The sequence below is a fragment of the Orbicella franksi genome, chromosome 3, assembly GCF_964199315.1.
Source record: "Orbicella franksi chromosome 3, jaOrbFran1.1, whole genome shotgun sequence".
Lineage (NCBI taxonomy): Eukaryota > Metazoa > Cnidaria > Anthozoa > Scleractinia > Merulinidae > Orbicella > Orbicella franksi.
Genome location: NC_138147.1, coordinates 3,691,082 through 3,708,937, shown reverse-complemented (window position 1 = coordinate 3,708,937; position 17,856 = coordinate 3,691,082). Strand labels below are relative to the sequence as shown.

The following is a 17,856-nucleotide window of genomic DNA, read 5'->3' as shown; positions in this document are numbered from 1 at the left end:
ACTTTTTTATCCTATTAATAGCGTTCAAAGATCCAAGATTCCATTCAACTTGATGGTTCCAAAAGAAAACTGATAGGAAAATATTTCCTCTCTGTTGCACAGTAGGCCAAATGTAACAACTTCATCGATCATGTAAGTATTTGACTGTGCGACTTACCTTGATGAACTGTCGTTTTAGCCAGAGTTATGAAAATACGATTCAGAGCTTCTTAGAGCTTCGTATTTTCACATTTTTGTGTATTTTGTTATCTTATTTTATTTTTACGACTACTGATGAGTAAACTAAAAGAGTTGGGTTGCAATATGTACCGAATACATCTGATTCCCTCGAAGGTGTTGACTTCTTTGCCTGCCCAGCTGAGATTCCTCTTCCTTTAAAAATTATAAAACAGCATCGTTTTGGCTGCTTCCTTTAGTAGCCGAGTCTCACAACACAATGTTCAGAGCAAAACCTTAAACTTAAACCGTCCCGTTTTTGATCAATGCCTGTCTATACCTTCACCTTCAGTGACACTGTTATGAAGATTCGTCAGTTATAAGTTTCTCTTGTTATCATTCAATGCATATCATGATTTTGCTCCATCAAGTTAGTTGGCGAAATCACGTAACAAAGGGCTTTAGCAATAAGACCATGCCTATTTTGTGTCTCTGTGTAGTCCCTCCTCTTTTCTTTGCAAAGTAAAGAGGAATGTTTTTGCAAATTTTGCTTGTAAAGCATTTGACTAGATTAACTCTGAACACGTTTAATTTTCGGATTTGGGACAGTGGAGAAAGCCGTCAGTGGTGAATAGGTCAACCTAGTTGGATAGTGCTTGCAGTCATTGTATTTATTACCCATTACAGCTCTAAATTTGCCAAAATGATCTTATTTTTCTCGCTCTAATTCAAACGTGGAACAACTTGAAACTTTAGGGAGGTCGCTGACTGTGTGTTATACGGGGAAGATGCCTTCAACTTCGGTTTTCTCACTAGAAATTGCGTTTGGTGTACCAAAGCAAAAAAAAAAAAAAAAGATCCACGACTTCAAACATTGCTATAGCAGAACGTTGCAGAAGTCGAACTTGACTGTGATATCACTACAGTGACGAAGGTGCGGTGTGCCGCACCTCGTAGGAGTTTTTCTAGAAATTTGTTGCGAGCCAAGTTGCACGAAACAAAGGAGAAATGGGACCCGGCTGCTGTCACAATTCGCGGGTTCGAGTTACCACTCCAGCTGCTTGGGCAAAAAGTAATCCTGTCAATTTCAGTCACAATGATCTACAGCTAGTATTTTATTCGCAACAAAAAGGCTCGTCTTATTTTGTGCAGTGACCGTTGACCATTAAGCGTTCGTAAGTGAATTATTTACGAACTTCAGCGTTGCTGAAGCGTTCTTTGACCCCCAAAGTGGGATAAATGCATATCCCTTAATCCTGTTCAAAGGCTCTTGTCAACGTTTGCCTAGGTTGCAAACTGTCCGGCCAGGCCCTAAAAGTCAAACCGGAATAAGAACTGATAATGCATGGGATGAAAGCATGACCGTGCAAAAGCTCGAGCGAGGAAGAAGAGAAAAAATAAACGCTTGGTGTGATTACGTAACTGATGTTTAGCATGTCGGACTCCGGATCGAAAGTATTGTTCATTTTGAATTCCGGCCGCTTTGCGTTCGCTTATCAGGGCGGGTACTAAGAGAACTGGACAAGGTCAGTTATTATTTTTTTTACTCCGCTTTTAACAAAACATAAATGTCGTGAATAAGCAAGCCTGGATGGATAATTTTTCTAATTCACTTCTCAGACCTAGCGAGCCAGCCATCTGTTTGGTAAAAATATATGTATATAAATTTATATGTATATAAATTTAAATATCCGAAACTGTTCTTGTACTGCGATCCGAGCAATGCGGATTTAGTCTAGCCATGCCTGAAATTCCACCCGGCCTCAAGAGTCCCCATGGACCCGATGAGGATGAGGGTGAGGGATGCCTGAAATTCCGCCATTGCAGAAGAGCTGTCAAACTTCGGGTTTCTGAAAGAAAATAGATTGACTCAAATCAAGGTGCACCTTATTTTGTGCCCACAGGCTTCACTGATCGACCAGTTTGCGAACGCACGAGGTCATCCGTCGCTGCTCTGTGTGAATGAGATGCCAAGATATTTATCAAGAATATCTTGGTAGTTCCCCATTTACACTGGAGAAACCGGTTCGTCAACGGTTTGGATGAGTTCGACCTGATCATAATTTCAAGATGGCGGTGAAGAATTGCAAACGGTGAGCACAGTTTTTGGGTAAATGGTAAACAGCCCTTGTCGGTAATAGCTTCAAACTCTGATCAAATAATCCAGGCTTGGAAAATCATAGCAAACAAAATTCAGACAAAAAGGTGAGAGAGAGCCATTTTTCCAGTTTATTAAGCCGCGCCTTAAGACCACCTTGACTCGAACAACAACTTTCACTTTGGGCTTAAGCAATAGCTCAGTCAGTCATTTTCTTATCAGAAAACCTTGAATAGAACCACCCCGATACTGAACACAGTAGAGCCACCAAAGTCAAAGGAGTGGTCGTTTTAAATGGGCTCTTGAACAACGAAATGGCCGACTGAACTTTCGTTCCGACCGAAAGGAAGAAGCCATTGAAACAAGGTGGCCGCAAACCAGCGAGTTACTGGGTCTTGTACAGCTGATACCCAAAACACAAATAGTTGTTTTGTTTTCAATCTGGCAGTTCTACGCTAGCAACCACAGAGCTCATTCTGGCCCTTTGAACAGGTAGCCACGTGCCTTTGTCAATAAAATGCTACGTTGCTGACACTTTTTGGCTGTCTAAATGTAAAGAGCAAGGTAAACTTAGTTTTAGGTTTGTGCTTGAAAATCTCGCATTGCAAGCAGTCGAAACAAACTGAAAATCAGAACACCAACAATGTCTGGCAACCCCGTCGTAAGTTGTTCGGCAATGTTCGTCAGTTCGGATAAACCCTTACTGCTCAAAAGGCAGCCGCGTCGCCAAACCAGACACTAACATTGACACTTTGTTATTTTAATTAAGCGTATTAGCATATGACATGTGCGTGACAACAATTAAAAAAGCTCTGCAAGGCTAAAAGTTTTAATTTGTCTCGTGCAGATCACGCAGACATTACAAAATCCAAACAACAATACGCTACTATTGAAATAGGTAAAACACAGATCTCAAGGGATAACGCGGAGATAACCTGACTGTGTACCAGCCTGAGAATAGTTCTCTTAACACTTCAGATAGAAGCACCACGTCATCTAATTTAAACTGTTTGCAATTTCGCTCTACTTGTAAGTCCTTCTTTAGCGTTTATTTCGGTTTGGCTCGTGGGCAAAAAGAAGGCCACGATCTCGTGAGTATCTTAACAAACGGATCAGAAATCGTTATTTATTCTCTATCATTTCTTGCGCGAATTGAAAGACTCCCTGTGGCGAATTTGTAATAATTCATAGCGAAAGTATTTTCCAGCGGTGACTGTTACTACTCAACAGCTGAAACAAAAAAAAAAACATTCTTGTTTAAATTGAACGCAGCGTTTTCAATACAAGAAACTGGAGAAAAAGGAATTAATAAAAAGTTAAAGAATGTTTGCTGGCGAGATCGTGTGGCAAACAAAGAATCGGCTGGTTTTCAACTTTTGCCTGCAGGCAGCTTTTAACTGGTACCAGCTAATTTTAACATCCCCGAGATCTCTGACTTTCATAGCCACTCTGCGATAAATTCTTGTTTTACAGACAGCCGAGAGCGATAATCACATGGCCGTAGAATTTTTCTCCCAATCTAATCAGCCTCAGCAAATATCGTTATTGGGTTGCCATACGCTCGGAAATGTGTACTATTTGATATGTTGGTTTCTACGCGCCGAATTGAGACCCTGCGAAAGGTTAGTTTAAAAACATTGTCGTATCTAAACCATATGGCAGTTGTCTCGCGCTCTCTCTCTATGGCGAAGAAGACAAAACAAACTTTTGATTCTTAGATGTAATATGTGGGCATCCTCTACACAATATGCTCGACGCACTATGTTTTCCGTTAAGAGTACGGGGATAATTACGTATGTTCGACCGCTCTCGTGTTAATAATTTGGGTGTATTTCCAAAAGTAATTAAAGGAGACTTTTTTGTTTGAATACATTTCATTGCGACAGACCAGTGGCGGTGAAACAACTCAACCGTTAGCAAGGCGATATGGTTAACTGATCAAGCTCTCGCGGTCTATGAATGTTCTGTAAGTGAAAAAGAAAAAAAACGAAAGAGAAAAAACTTCCCTTTCAAGACATTAGATGGTTCGCGTTATGATAGAAAGGACGGAGAGTTGTTTGGGCAATTTGCCACTTTTCATGAATCATTCAAAGCAGACCGTAGACAATAGAACCGTCTTTTCATGGTCACAAGTTTGTGTCTCCTTGAACCACCTGTTTAAATTTCAGGAAACTCAAATTCAAAGCAAGACAGTCGAAAGAAAGCTCTCCTGGCGAGTTGTAAATACAGCCCACCAAATACCGACCTCTTCTTGGTTTCTATGAACGTAATTTATGAGTAGCCGTAAAAATTTCCACAGTTCGTGATCTCTCGTGCTGAAAATCCTTTGTTATAGTAGTCTAACAAATGGACAAATAGAAAAAAGTAATTGTTTGAGAGGGCAAGGCTCAGACCGCACTACCCCAATTTAGCGCAAGGTGCCCGACTCGAAAGTCATTTTTTTTCATAAATTGTAACGGGTGAAGTAGCTATTGAGCGAAAAATTTTTATTTTGTTTGTTTAGCGAGGGTAAATTTGAAAATGTTGGGCGTTATTTAGTAAAATTCCATTCAGTTGTTGTTGTAGCAACCGCACGTGACAGTTTTACCCCCGGCTGTTTTGCCACTGATAACCAATGAAAGCTCCTATCAGCTAAGTTCATTTGAATATTCCTAAGACAAAACACGGCTCGTTGAGCAAGACGGAAAAGCCATAGTGCTCAGACCTATGCCTGCTAACTAACATGTCGTTATGGGCGTTAAACCTAAATGTTATCTCGCTTGGTAAATCGAGTGCCTTATTATCGTCTTCAACGCAAGGCGTTCTCTTCAAGGCAAACCAAGGTAGGTAGTTGGGGGGAGGGGGAGGCCGGAAAATCGCTATACATCCTCAATCACGTTGAACAAGGGAATGTATTTTTGGCAAGGCCACGTTTTGAAAGCCTGAGTGAATAGCAAATTAGGTATCAATTTGTCAAAAGATGTTTTGTGTTTCGGACTCCAGAAAGACTGGACCTCCGAAACTGAAACATTCAATGATTCGGAATCTGCTTTGAATTAGGTAAAAGTTGCAGATTCTAACAACATTCGCGATTTTTTTCTTTGCCCTTGAACTCATCGTCTTCGCACAACTTTTATTGGTGAAAATGCTTAAAAACGACAGTGTCTGGAAGACTTTGCATAAATTTGCTAATCGACAATAAAGAATATTTTACTCCCTTTTTGTCACTCGTTTGTTAACGCGAAGAAATATTGTCTAAAAACAATTGTCAGGATTCCGCTAAAAGACAAAACTCGTTAGAACTTTAAGCCTTTGATTGATGATCGGTGACAAACTGCCAGGATTTAACAGCATTCCACGTAAGACCCTCCGCCGGGGACGATGAAAGCGAGCGAGCTCTGATAGAATCTCAGTGAGCCGATGAAGCTGCTCTACCGATAAATAAATCACAGAACTAGACATCCGTCGGAGGAGAGGAGTAATTAAATCACAGTCCCATTCTTTCGCCGGCCCTAGAATCTCGGAACTTCTCCAGCTGTAATAACATCAAAATCTACGGCAGTTCTGTTTTGACACGCAGCCATCTTTCAACATATCTCGTTTTATTTATCCACTGAAAATATCGAGATAAGAATATTATCGCCGGAAAATAAATATAAGGGCGACATAGATAACAACAGTATTCCATAAAACTCGAGTGAAACCTCTTAACGCTAAATAGGAACATTGGACGAACTGTGAAAACCGGCAGTGAAGGTCGCCGAGTTACTAATACGTTTCAATTCAGCTCCCTTCGAAACAAATGTTTCAGTACGGTTCTGCCTCAAAACAAAGTTTCGATTAAGAACAACGGTTTCACACGCTTCTTCACGATGTTACAATATCTGAAGTTATTTATCGTACAGAAATTGTCAGTGGACACGTGTGCTCCAAAACTGCACACAACTGTTGAACAACTGTATTTTTACTCTCTTCTTTGTCGAATCTGAGGCTCGCGTTTAACTCACACGACAAGTGTGCATTTGTCAGCCTCGTCGAAACGGCTGCCGCAAATTTTCGGCAACAAATGCATCCTGATTTCGGCACCGGTTAAATAAATTCGTCCAATGGTCGGTATATTCCCGAGTCATTACAAAGATGAACGAAAAAATTTTAAAGCCAATATTTGGCACGGCGTTGCATCAGTCATGCATTCCACCCGGTTGACAGTTGCTCTAGTTTGTTGTTGCTTTTCGTTGTCAAATATCTCGAATTAACCATTCATCATGACAAGCAAATATTCATGGCTAAAAATAAGGAATACAGCCATGCACTACACGCTCAATTGTCACTGGAGGTCGTTGCTCCTTGTTTACGACCGAGAAGAGGTTAAATTTAGTACAGGTTACTACGCTTGGTTGAATATTTTAGAAGTAGAAGCACTCCTCTAAACGTCATTCAAAACCTACCCTCGTTAAGTGGATGGCAAAATTCAACCCCATCTTAAGACTGATCTATGAAAAATCATTTTTCCAGGGTTGTAGATGATCAAAACTCTGAACGACTTCAACAGGGTTCTAATTTGTGTGTGTGTGTGTGTGTGTTTATTTCCGAGCAAAATGTTTGCTAGAAGTTCAAGTGTCGCCGAAAAAATTGATTGCAATTTGTTTTTGGCAGATTTGCAACCTGCTCAAATTTGATCGGTAAACTCTGTCACCAGGTGAAGTATAAAGAGTGCGAATTGTTATCATAAATCAAATTTAAGACCATTGTTTCGCATAGAATCCATTCCGGAAGCACTCAGTATATTCTAAGCCATGTTTCAGTCACCGCTTCTTTGAAAAGGGTGAAAACCACAAACTGGTCTACAACTATCTTACATCGAAAAGCTAAGAGCGCGCTTTTATTCTCTTGGAAAATTGACAATTTTTGTTCGCCATCGTTGTAGGTTGAGACCATTATTGCAAAAGGCAATAATAAAGATAATAGTAACATCTACTCATTAGAAGATAACCCAAAGAAAATACTCGCGTTGAAAAAGCTGTCGGCTCGTGTTCCCACAGCATCACCGCTCGTTTTCCTAAACTTCCACTCGTGTATCTATTTAACAATTTGATTCTGAGCTCGAGATTTCTATCGCGTGATTGTTGACGAGGGCGCAGCAACTATTACGCATAGAAATTGAGAGCTAATAATCTAATTGTCTTGGCATAAATCTATTAGTCGTTTAAAACTTTATCTAACTCCTCTTCCCAAAAGCGCAAAGAAGCGGCCGCCATTTCGTTAACAAGCGCACACTGCTGGGCTACTCACAATCTACAACAGAATAGATAGTGAGTAGCGTAGCTACAAACGCTTTACATGTTTTCTATTTCTTAAAGTTGCTCGGCAACGTAAAAGGTTTTGCACACCAGACAACAAAGTCAACCAGACCTATCTTGGAAACTCTTCAAGGGCTCATGGCAGGGGCCACTCCCAGGAACCAGTCCCTTTTGTTTTTGACGACCTTACGAGATCGCACAATAGGTCAAGTTCGATATATCAATATTCTAACATGACTCCGAAGCTTTTAGGACAAACTTCTCTATTTGGTGGTGTTTTAGTCTTTGTATCCAAGTCTCTTTATGCATGATTACGTCACACACTCAAAATTTACCACCAAGCCCCATTAGCGAGAAATTTCCTCAAACCTCAGGTACCTTCGTGTTGTTTCCTCGAGGGTATTCTTTTCATATTTGCTGCTTTGGGAATTTGTCCACGATAAAATTTGTAATTTGCATTTTAAAAGTGGTGAAATTTGCTGGTCTGATCTCATCATGCATAAGGGCTATTGACGGACAAAAAAGAAACTTGCAATTTGCAATTGTGTCCTGAAAGCGTCGGAGCCATGTTAGAATATCAATATCTCGAACGTGGTCTACTATGCGCCAAATGGAACGGTTCTTGATTCAATCAGTCGTGATCAACATTTTTATATGTGGCAAATAAAATAAGCCAAAGTTTTAATCACATGAATAAGTTAATGCTGCTGCTAGTATCATTTCCTTCTTGTTCATAAATTTAGGAACAACTTTCCTCCTAAATTCGTTTGGATTTGAACAAATTTTAATGTCCCTTGAAAAGAAAACATATTCTATAATATCAGTTCCGTGAATAGAGCAGTTTTCTTCAGTCGTCAAAGCCAAACCAAAATAAAGACTCCAGCCAATCACAAAGGGCACAGACGTTCCAGTAAACCAATCAAAACTTGAAGTAAATCCATGGAGTGGAGCGAAGCGCGGGAAAACGTGTGCTAGCCAATCAAGATTGGTTTTCGTTTTACTTCTGATTGGATGAAAAGGTGGCGCGACTTTTTTTTAAGCCAATCGTGTAGTGCGCTTTAATATGGCGGTACATCACGAGTATCCCCTCTTGTTCATGAGTTTTCTTATTCTAATTACCCGTCTGGTTGAAATTTGTATATCGTATGGAGGAATTAAACGTTAACCATACTTAGAAATTAAATCAATTAACTATGTGAAAATTTGTTATTGCTACTTTTATAGTAGCAAGACTCAAAACTCGACTGGAAGCTCAATATGTTAATTCTCCTCACTGATTGACACATTTTATCATAATGCAAGTTTTGAGAAGTTGGTAGTACATCAAGAAAGTATTCTCAAGTAGATAAACTTCTCTATTCTTTCAACCTGTGTTCAAGACATTGCATACATACTCGAAGGGGAAATTGGAGTTTGATCATTCTTCCCTTCAAATAAGAAATTACTGATTTTATTCAGATCATTATACACCAAGTTAATAATGGTTAAGCTCTGATTCACTAAGCAAAGCTAGAAAAAAAAATCGTTATCAAGCGTATTAAGAAGAAACCGTCCGGCCAAAAATCAGCAGGAAGTTAAGAATAGTTTTTTCCTTGTTGTCATACATATATTTACATACATACCACTGTTGCTCCCTGAAATGGCCTTTTCAGCACCAATGTTATAAACTGTTACAAATTATTTCAAATCTTTACGTTAGATTAAATTTAAATAATTTAAAAAGAGAAATAAATTAATCAATTAACTTACATTAGCCAAGAGATTATGATCCTGTATTAGCTAACTCCCTTAAACTGCTGCTTTTAAATGCATCCAAGCTAATCCTCAGGTCACTGCTCTGACCGTTCCAAATTTTAACACCTGCTACGCAAAGCGACGTTGACCAGTTGCTAAGTGACAAAATGGTATATTAAGATTATCTACAGATGGCATCACTCTAGTGCTTACTACCGATCTCTTTTGAAACTGATCACAGAGGTATTTAGGTGCTAAGTTGTTAGGTGACATTTATGAACCATAACAGCGTCATGGATCTCTAATCTATCTTCAACACTGAGCCATCCAAGTGTCTTCAGGCCCACACTTACATGGTCATATTTTCTAAGTCTTAGGAATAATCCTTGCTACAAAGTTTTGCACTAATTGAAGCTTATGTGTGTTAGCTTTGAAGATGTTGGCCCATACCAAAGAACAATAAATATGGGTTATTGACCAAGCCTGTTTGGTCAAGATGGCTGGATATTGGCCAAGTTCTTTTTTTGCGAGTTTATGGAGCGAGACCGGGAAATTTTTCTTGCGGGACACGGCGGGTAGTCCCGAACGGGCAAGATAGCTCCATCTTGCCCGCTCGGGTAGCCAATCACAGGGCAAGATTTGATTCATCTTACCCGCTCACGGAGCTAGACATATAGTAAAAGAGCTTAGTGAATACAAAATCTTTTTTATGAGCAATAAAAGTGATTGTCTGAACTAACTGATTAAAACAATAGAGGCTGTTTTAGTAATATGAGTATCATGAAAGACGCTGATCTAGATATATTCTTAGGTCCTTAGAAAAAGTAGTTTGACCTAGCATAGAAATGAAAATCAAAGGTAACTAGCTACTTAAAAGTTGTGGTAGGCCGACAACAAGTAGCTTTGTCTTGTCAGGATTTATGAATGATGAATCTTTAGAACACCATTCGCAGATCTCCGTCAAGTCAGCATTTACATTGGCTGTAGTAGGAGTTCCTCTGTCGAGTTAAAAACTGGAAACGTAACAAATTCAGTAGTTGTAACCTATAGTAGATCGTAGCGTATCCTCCAATCGTTCCAAAGAGGTCAGAATCAAGTGCCACAAAGCAAATATATAATCGTATTGGGATTTCTTTCGTTCAGTGATTGATTTCGATTCGCTTTACTGCTGGGTCCAAGAAGCCTTATTAATGGTCCCATGGCAAGGCAAGGACTGTTGACGACGATGATAACCGAGTAGATAATTTTTTCGTCTTGCAATTTATCTCGATTGACTTTATAAGGGAAAATTACGCACTGATCACATAAAAATTAAGTCAGAGCTCCGATCAAAGCGCCCACATCGCCTTAGCGTATCTTGATTTATGTAAAATGAAATAACTAAGAGAATTGCTACTCACCCTGGATGGGGTGTTAATCCATCGCAGCCCCCCCCCCCCCCCTCTGGCAGATTGGTCCTAACATTGCGTCGCTATTATAACCATTTCTTACGCAGATAGGAAGATATGCGTCTTCCTATCCAGGACCACTACACAAATTATCCCACGGCCCTCCATGAATGTAGGCCGCTCGATCTGGACTTCGACACGCCACTGCATCACCAACTCCTCCCACCAGTAAAACTAAATTTGCATGGTGGTTTGTTTATTCAGACTAACTTTTTGAATTTTATTTCAGGCTGTGGAGGAAACAAAAGAAACATGGACAATAGACTAAGGAGGGAGCAATGAACGATACAATTTGCCAGAATGGTGTTTCAAGTTCTCATTCGTCGAGTCACGGGCATCACGCAAGCATGCCAAACATTCCCACAAAACGGGATGAGCTACATGGCTGCTGTTCGTCGGGTTCACCCAACCAGCCATCTGTACCTTACGAACCTGTGTCTGATCACAGCGCGGAGAAGGAAAACGAGAGATTTCAGTGCAGAGCAGTTCTTCTAAAATTGCTGCAACCGCCTGGTTCTTCAGTGCTGCATGCTCAACATAACAGCTGTTCTTTAGCGTGTCAACAAACAGAAAAGACGTTATTAAAACCCGATTTGTGTGTCTCACACTGTTTGCAACACGTGGGCAACCAACAGGCTTCTCGAAACTCTGTGGACATAGACAGGGAAGTAAATGAGGAATGGACTCAAAAAACTCGGCAATGCAATGAAAACCTTTCAAGAAAGGACAGCAACAGATCGAGTTTACTTCCTATAACGGTTCGGTGTCAAAGCTGTGAGGCAAGAGTGCGACCATCTTATTCCGAAGAATTACAATCGCGCACAGATCGCTGCCAATATTTTCCAGAAGATCGCCAACAATATTTCAATGGTCATGCTTGTTTTCGGAAAAACACTTGCGATACAAAGCGGGCTCCGTATATTGCAGTGCAAATAAATAGGAAAGTACAAAGGAAAGACGAGGAGAGCCCTCAACAGATGTGCCCGCCCACCTGGAGTTACAAGGGTTGCGATTCTGCGATGTGTCAGCTCTCACCTTCTAACCAAACATTAGACAAGAGACATCCAGAAAGGGGTTGTACAGGTGTTAGCAAACGCACTATTTTACAGAACACGGAGAGATTACCAGATCATTTGCGTCAACCAGCTGAAAGTGGAAAAGACTCACCCTACCAAATTGACAAAAGAACTCGTCAGGATCCTTCTCCGAGCATGCAAGAGAAACTGGAAGATCATAAACTGAACTCGTCGTCTTCTTATTCCATGAGTTCACCAGAAAGTAATCGCCCTGACCCTTTTTGTCTCTCGGGCGAATGGAGCTCGCCAGTTGTAAGAACTGCAAATGGGCAAGGACATCGTCGTGAGGTCAGTTATACATATTCAAGTCTGATTTAAGCTAGTGCTTTGAGTTATTTTTTGTTCTTTACTTATCCACCAAGCATAACGGGGCAGGATCTCGACAATAACTTTTATCTACTTACGGGGCTACACTATTTAAAATTATTTATTGTTTTCTTTTCAAGGAAAGGAACGTTATATTGGAAACAACTTCAGAAAGCGACAACCAAACTGTTCCCCGTAAGTGCACATCTTGTTTTTCATAAACTTCATGGCAGTCTGTTTTTTTAAATCAATTTTCATGATGATGGTGGACAAAGGTTAGGTTATGAGGGACTTTTTCTTTAAAGAATAATTTTTATGTACCTAACAATATTGAGAGAGGTGTTATGTTTCGTTGTGCGCAAAAGAAATATTAGTTGATCCGTGATAAGAGTTCAAAATGATTGTTGTTTTAGCTGGCATCGTGGGCAGCGCTATTTTTGCAGTGAGCCTTAACTGACTTTTAAATTTTTGACCAAGTTTTAAGCTTAAGTATCAAGTAGACTAAATTAGCCCAACCGTATTAAGTCGCAACCTCTGTTTTGTTACAAGGAAGCAGATTTTTTTTTGTAAGTCACTGGCCTCTAAATGGGATAACTGAATTGTCAATATTTGTCTTTGAACCTTCAATGTTTGTATTGAAAAGCTTTCTTAAAATTTGCTTCTTTCATAACACAATGCAATACCCTAAGTTTTACTGCATTGTATGTCAATCAACACCAACGATCGAAATGGCGGATTCGGAGCACTTTGACGGTTTCAATTTCATTCAAAGGCGACAATGCACGAGCCCCGGCTGATTTCCAATTTTTATGATCTTCATTCTGATATCTCTGATGACCGAAGGTATTTTCATTTAATGTGCATGGCGCTTGCTCTTGAAAAAGACTAACTGTTTTTTGTAGCACGGATTATTCGATCCAAATATACTGTCGCTTGGAAAGCCATATAAACTGCCGTAATTTTTTTAGCTTCTGAAATGTTATGTACACAATAGCTTTTCCACTAAGATTGCTTTGTTGTGATATATTCAATTGTTGGCGCTGATTGTAGCTTTGCTTTCATTATGCATTCATCTGAGAACTGTGATGTACTATTTGTTTTCATAGATTCTCCAAATGAAAGCTCGCCCGTGATAGAGAACCAGACTGACGAGTGCACCCCGGTTATTGTACAGTGCTACAGTCTTTCAACTGCAAGTCCTACTTTTAAACCTTCATCGATGAGCGATTCCCAGTTCATGAATAGACAGAAACAAGACGCAAGCGTCAACATTCGCAACGATGAAGTGCCAACGGTACCAGTGAGTCATTCTCTGCGCAGTTCATACCAACAGCATTCTCCAAGAAGCCTGAAATCTGCCAGCCGTGTGCAAAATAACGAAGATTTTGAGTACGATTCACCGGCTCCCAGTCCGAGAAACATGGCAAATCTGCATAGCCACAATTTCCCAACACAACCAAACCACACGGCAGACGAATCATCAACTTTCGAGCTTGGTGTTGGTGATGAAGAAAACCAAACTCGCAGCGCCGTGTTACCAGGACCGTTCCACAAAAGTAGCGCCATTCCTGCAGGAATTCCTTGTCTAAATTGCCAAGCAGGTCAGCATGCGTCGAGGCGACATCATTATCTTTACAACGACCCGTGGACCGAGCCACACGTACGTTCCTCACAGAGTGCTTCCCACCAAAAGACTCGTTGTCCACCGGACTTACACGTTGGTCATGAATCAGGGGGTACGTTTCCCAACTGGCACACCAGACAAGTTCCAAACGAGAGTAGGCCGACCTTAAAAATTCACGACTACTACGAGGAGAGACGAATTCTAGTTGGGAAGGTTTATCAAGACATTCCTGACTCAGTGGAGAGTCCTCACCGTAATCGGACGTCGACCTCTCCACATGCCCGTATGAGACAGTTGTACCAAAATGATCGCTGCCAGAGTCCTAGAGAAAGCGCTGAGATATTCCACGCTCAAGCTGGGGAGGAAAGCTCCACACAAATTTGTGCTCGTCAACGGGAAATTGCTGTTGGAAGTAGAAAGCGAAAAAGCCGACAACCACGTCCTCAAAGGGTAAATGCAAACGACCCCGCTTTGACAAGAAAACAATATCAGCACCCAATTCAACATGCTGACGGTCGACAAGAAGTCTCCTTTAGCCACAACAATTTCCATCATCATGCAAGTTCTCCTTTCCAACCCGACGCATCATTGTCTAAAGAGGCACATCGCAAAGGAAGAAAAGACGTTGAAGTTTGTGGTAATGAGAGTGAGAGATGCTCATTTGAACCTGTCCATGAGACCACAGATCAACATGAGTGGTTAACAAGGCGCAATGATCGTGTTTTGGAGGGCAACTCAGCAAGACCAAACTTTTGCAGAAATGGAATTCGTTCAGAAACGTTCTCACCATGGCGTCCCTTATTTCATGATAAAAGAGCCAATAAATTCCGCACTGTGGACAGGAGTGAACAATTTTTTGTGTACCCAAGAGGCCCAGTTCCATCATCTTATTCACCTGTTGACAGGCACCGCCGGGCAAATCACGGTCCACATGAATATCAAATGAATTCATATTACCAAACTAGGACCCCGCACCAGTACTTTGCATATTCAAATGGAGATGTCATGGAGCATCCCTTTGACTCAAGCCCAGATGGGAATGCTGCAACTGAACGGTATCAGCACGTTCCCACAGGGAAGAGAACTCCAGAAAACCGCATTGCAACCGGGTCTCGTTATGACAGTACTCAGAAGAGTTATTCGCCCCGAATCCTAGCGGGCTACTCTGGCCCACCAGAACGAAGTATGCCCACTGACGGAAGTGCGACTTCGCACTTTGAAAGAAATTCCGAGTCTTCGTGGAATGTTCGAGGGGTTCCTGTTCATGGTGAACACCGGGGCAACAGCCATTTCTATCATGCTCTTCCATCGAGGAGTAAATCGCCACGCATCAGCTCGAAAGAACAATCATCACTACCTAATGACCACGGATGTGTCTCCAGCACCACCGTGGACGACGGGGCTGACCTTCACGGCAGTGATGACGGCGACAGACCATTCCAGGCCGTACAAGCCTCTGCCACCACAGATGGAACAGATAGACCAGCGAAAGAGCAAGAGAACCGAGATTTGTTTCTGCGCACAGGAGAAGTGTGGGCAAACCACGTGACACCTACCGTAAAGGAAAGAAAATTCGTTTGCCGATACTGCAGCAAAAAATTCGCGCACTTCTCCACTCTTCAAAATCACCTCCGGACACACACAGGTGACAAGCCTTTTCAGTGCAAGTTTTGCAGCCGCAGATTTGCCCAATCGGGAGTCTTAAAGGCACATCTACGAACACACACGGGTGATAAACCATTCGCTTGCATGTACTGCGGAAAGGTGTTTGCTCAGAGCACAACGTTAACAAACCATCTCAGAACTCACACTGGCCAAAAGCCGTACGTCTGCCAGTTTTGCGGTAAATCGTTCTCCCAGCCGTCTACGCTCAGAAAACACGAACTCTCCCACACCAAAGAAAGACCGTATCCATGTAAGTTCTGTGGAAAAGCGTTCGCCCAACAGTCAACCCTGACCAATCATTTGCGCTCTCATACGGGTCAACGGCCTTACAAGTGCCACTTCTGCGACAAGAGCTTTGCCCAGCTGAGTACGTTGGATCGTCATCTAAGACTCCACTCCAGCGTGAGTCTCAAGCCCTATCAATGCCGACATTGCAGTAAAAGTTTCAGCTACTTCTCAAATTTATCGTCTCACATGCAGAATCACGAACAAGAACAAGGTGATACTTAAGATATGTTTCCGTTTCGATAGTTTTGTTCCTGATTGCTGTCACTTACGACCCGTGATTTGGAGCTAGCAAGCATTTCAAAAATGCTTTCTCTATTATTTTAGTCAATCTACAGGCTCAACGCGCTAAATGGAGCTATTTAGTTAACCGTAAATAATATTTTAGGGAACATTACCATTGTCACTCCTATTATTTTTTTATTGTGAGTCATTTTCCAATTCTCTTTCACCCTTAGAGAGGGTGCAAGGTATGAAGACGACGTCGGCAAAATGCGACTGAAATCGAGCGTTATTGCTGAGCACATGTTCTAGTACAGTATTTAAACTTTTTGTTCTGTTCGCAGTTAAGTCTCGTTAGCACCCAATATCGAATTCTATTGAGTCCATTTGTATCAATCATTGTGAGTGCTCAACAATGCTTGCGGCTTTGAAAATATTGTTTTCATTCCGCGCGAGATTCAACTCTAGGTACTAAATCGTGTGAGGGACAGATGAAAAATATTTTACACTCCTCATCTAATGTTTCTAAGAAAAAAAGCATGGGTTATTTATTGACTTGCTACATCCAAGACTACATAGGAACATTAGGGGTTTTTCATGTCAGTTTGCCTAGGGTTGTAGCTAACTAGGAAAATGAGAGATGTAAGTATATCGCATTGGTTGATTAGAAAAATAATTGTGTCGAGTCCGTCAAATAGAAATTTGGATAAAATGTGATAGTGTTACAAGTATCGCGCGTCAAAATTAAACTCAAAACTCACGAATGTTGTTCTTTGAGAACAGTATGAGAGAGAAAATTCAAAAATCACTTTGAAAGGACAAGCAGTATTAGCGAAAATGATTATCCAATTCTGAGCGCAGTTGTTCGAAAGCCGATTGCCGCCAATCTTTCGGCGAGGGTTAAATTCCTTCGAAGTTTTAGTTTCTTTTTTAGTAAACTTTTTTAGTTTTCACTGCTCATGTTTCATGAGTCAAAAATAAAATAAAAAACATGAACCCTCGACTTCACTACAAATTTATACTTTTTTTAATCAAAATTCACGTGAATCTGTGAGTTAATTAGCTCTATTATGCTTTAAACGACCTAGTCCTGAAGCTGCGAATTTGCGAAATTTAATCGCAAAATAGAAATTTATATTGTGGGAGAAACTTTTGTAAGTTTTCCAAAAAATATATTTGTAGATTTATGTAGCTTATCGGGGAATAGACTCCGCGATTTAATTTTAGATTTGTGTGTACTTTCTGTCAAGGTTAAGCGCTTGGGTTTTGAATGCAAGTCGTTTAGACCCCAGTCTTATAGTTGAAAAATCTCTGAAAAAATCGATCACGTAACGTTGAAAACGTTGCAGTTAGGTGACACTGAATTATTGCCCTAAGTTATGAAACTACCCAGAAAAAAATACTGCAATATGATAAGGTTTTTTAAACTTTTCTATTATTAAACAGTCTTGATGCGGACTATAAAATAGATTTGCTAAAGAATGCATGTATTTTAGAAAGGCATTTATTTTAGATGGTAGAGTTTATGCGACTGAAATCGAGCGTTATTGCTGAGCACATGTTCTAGTACAGTATTTAAACTTTTTGTTCTGTTCGCAGTTAAGTCTCGTTAGCAAAGGAGAGACTGCTCGTAATCTATTATTAAACAGTCTTGATGCGGACTATAAAATAGATTTACTAAAGAAAGTATGTATTTTTAGAAAGGCATTTATTTTAGATAGTAGAGTTTATGTAGCATCCTCAAATATACTATATTGTAAGTTGCTGTTCACAGTGTCTATAAGCCCTCCAGTGGGTCGTGGTCGTAAGTTTTAATTCACGCCTGAGCAGACATATTGTTCAGCTCTATTTTATACTGAAAAGTTACTGTGCACAACCGAACCATGACCACTTGGCGTTTTTTTGTACATTATTTTAAGTGATTAAAGAATAAGGGCTCTTCATATTAACTAGAGTATTAAGC

At 40.6% G+C, this 17,856-nt stretch overlaps 1 protein-coding gene across 4 annotated transcripts; it reads left to right on the top strand.

The window, feature by feature from the left end:
- The first annotated feature begins 63 nt into the window (after positions 1–63).
- On the top strand, positions 64–17,314 carry LOC145480705 (uncharacterized). 4 transcript variants are annotated; one of them, XM_081459010.1, is made up of 5 exons: positions 98–132; positions 2,061–3,876; positions 10,945–12,079; positions 12,238–12,292; positions 13,204–17,314. In XM_081459010.1, the coding sequence occupies exons 3-5, from the start codon at positions 10,994–10,996 to the stop codon at positions 15,894–15,896; spliced, it is 3,834 nt and encodes a 1,277-aa protein (XP_081315136.1). In that variant the 5' UTR covers positions 98–132; positions 2,061–3,876; positions 10,945–10,993; the 3' UTR covers positions 15,897–17,314. The 4 variants fall into 4 exon arrangements, with proteins under 4 accessions (XP_081315138.1, XP_081315136.1, XP_081315137.1 ...); XM_081459012.1 differs by lacking the exon at positions 2,061–3,876 and having other exon boundaries at positions 64–132; XM_081459011.1 differs by lacking the exon at positions 98–132 and having other exon boundaries at positions 1,196–2,249.
- Positions 17,315–17,856: the final 542 nt, after the last annotated feature.

Excerpts from the sequence above, each read along its gene's own strand:
- LOC145480705 (XM_081459012.1), top strand. The coding sequence starts at position 10,994 with ATGAACGATACAATTTGCCAGAATGGTGTTTCAAGTTCTCATTCGTCG. Across the intron at positions 12,080-12,237 it reads GGCAAGGACATCGTCGTGAG|GAAAGGAACGTTATATTGGA; the intron begins GTCAGTTATACA and ends TTTCTTTTCAAG. Across the intron at positions 12,293-13,203 it reads CGACAACCAAACTGTTCCCC|ATTCTCCAAATGAAAGCTCG; the intron begins GTAAGTGCACAT and ends TTGTTTTCATAG.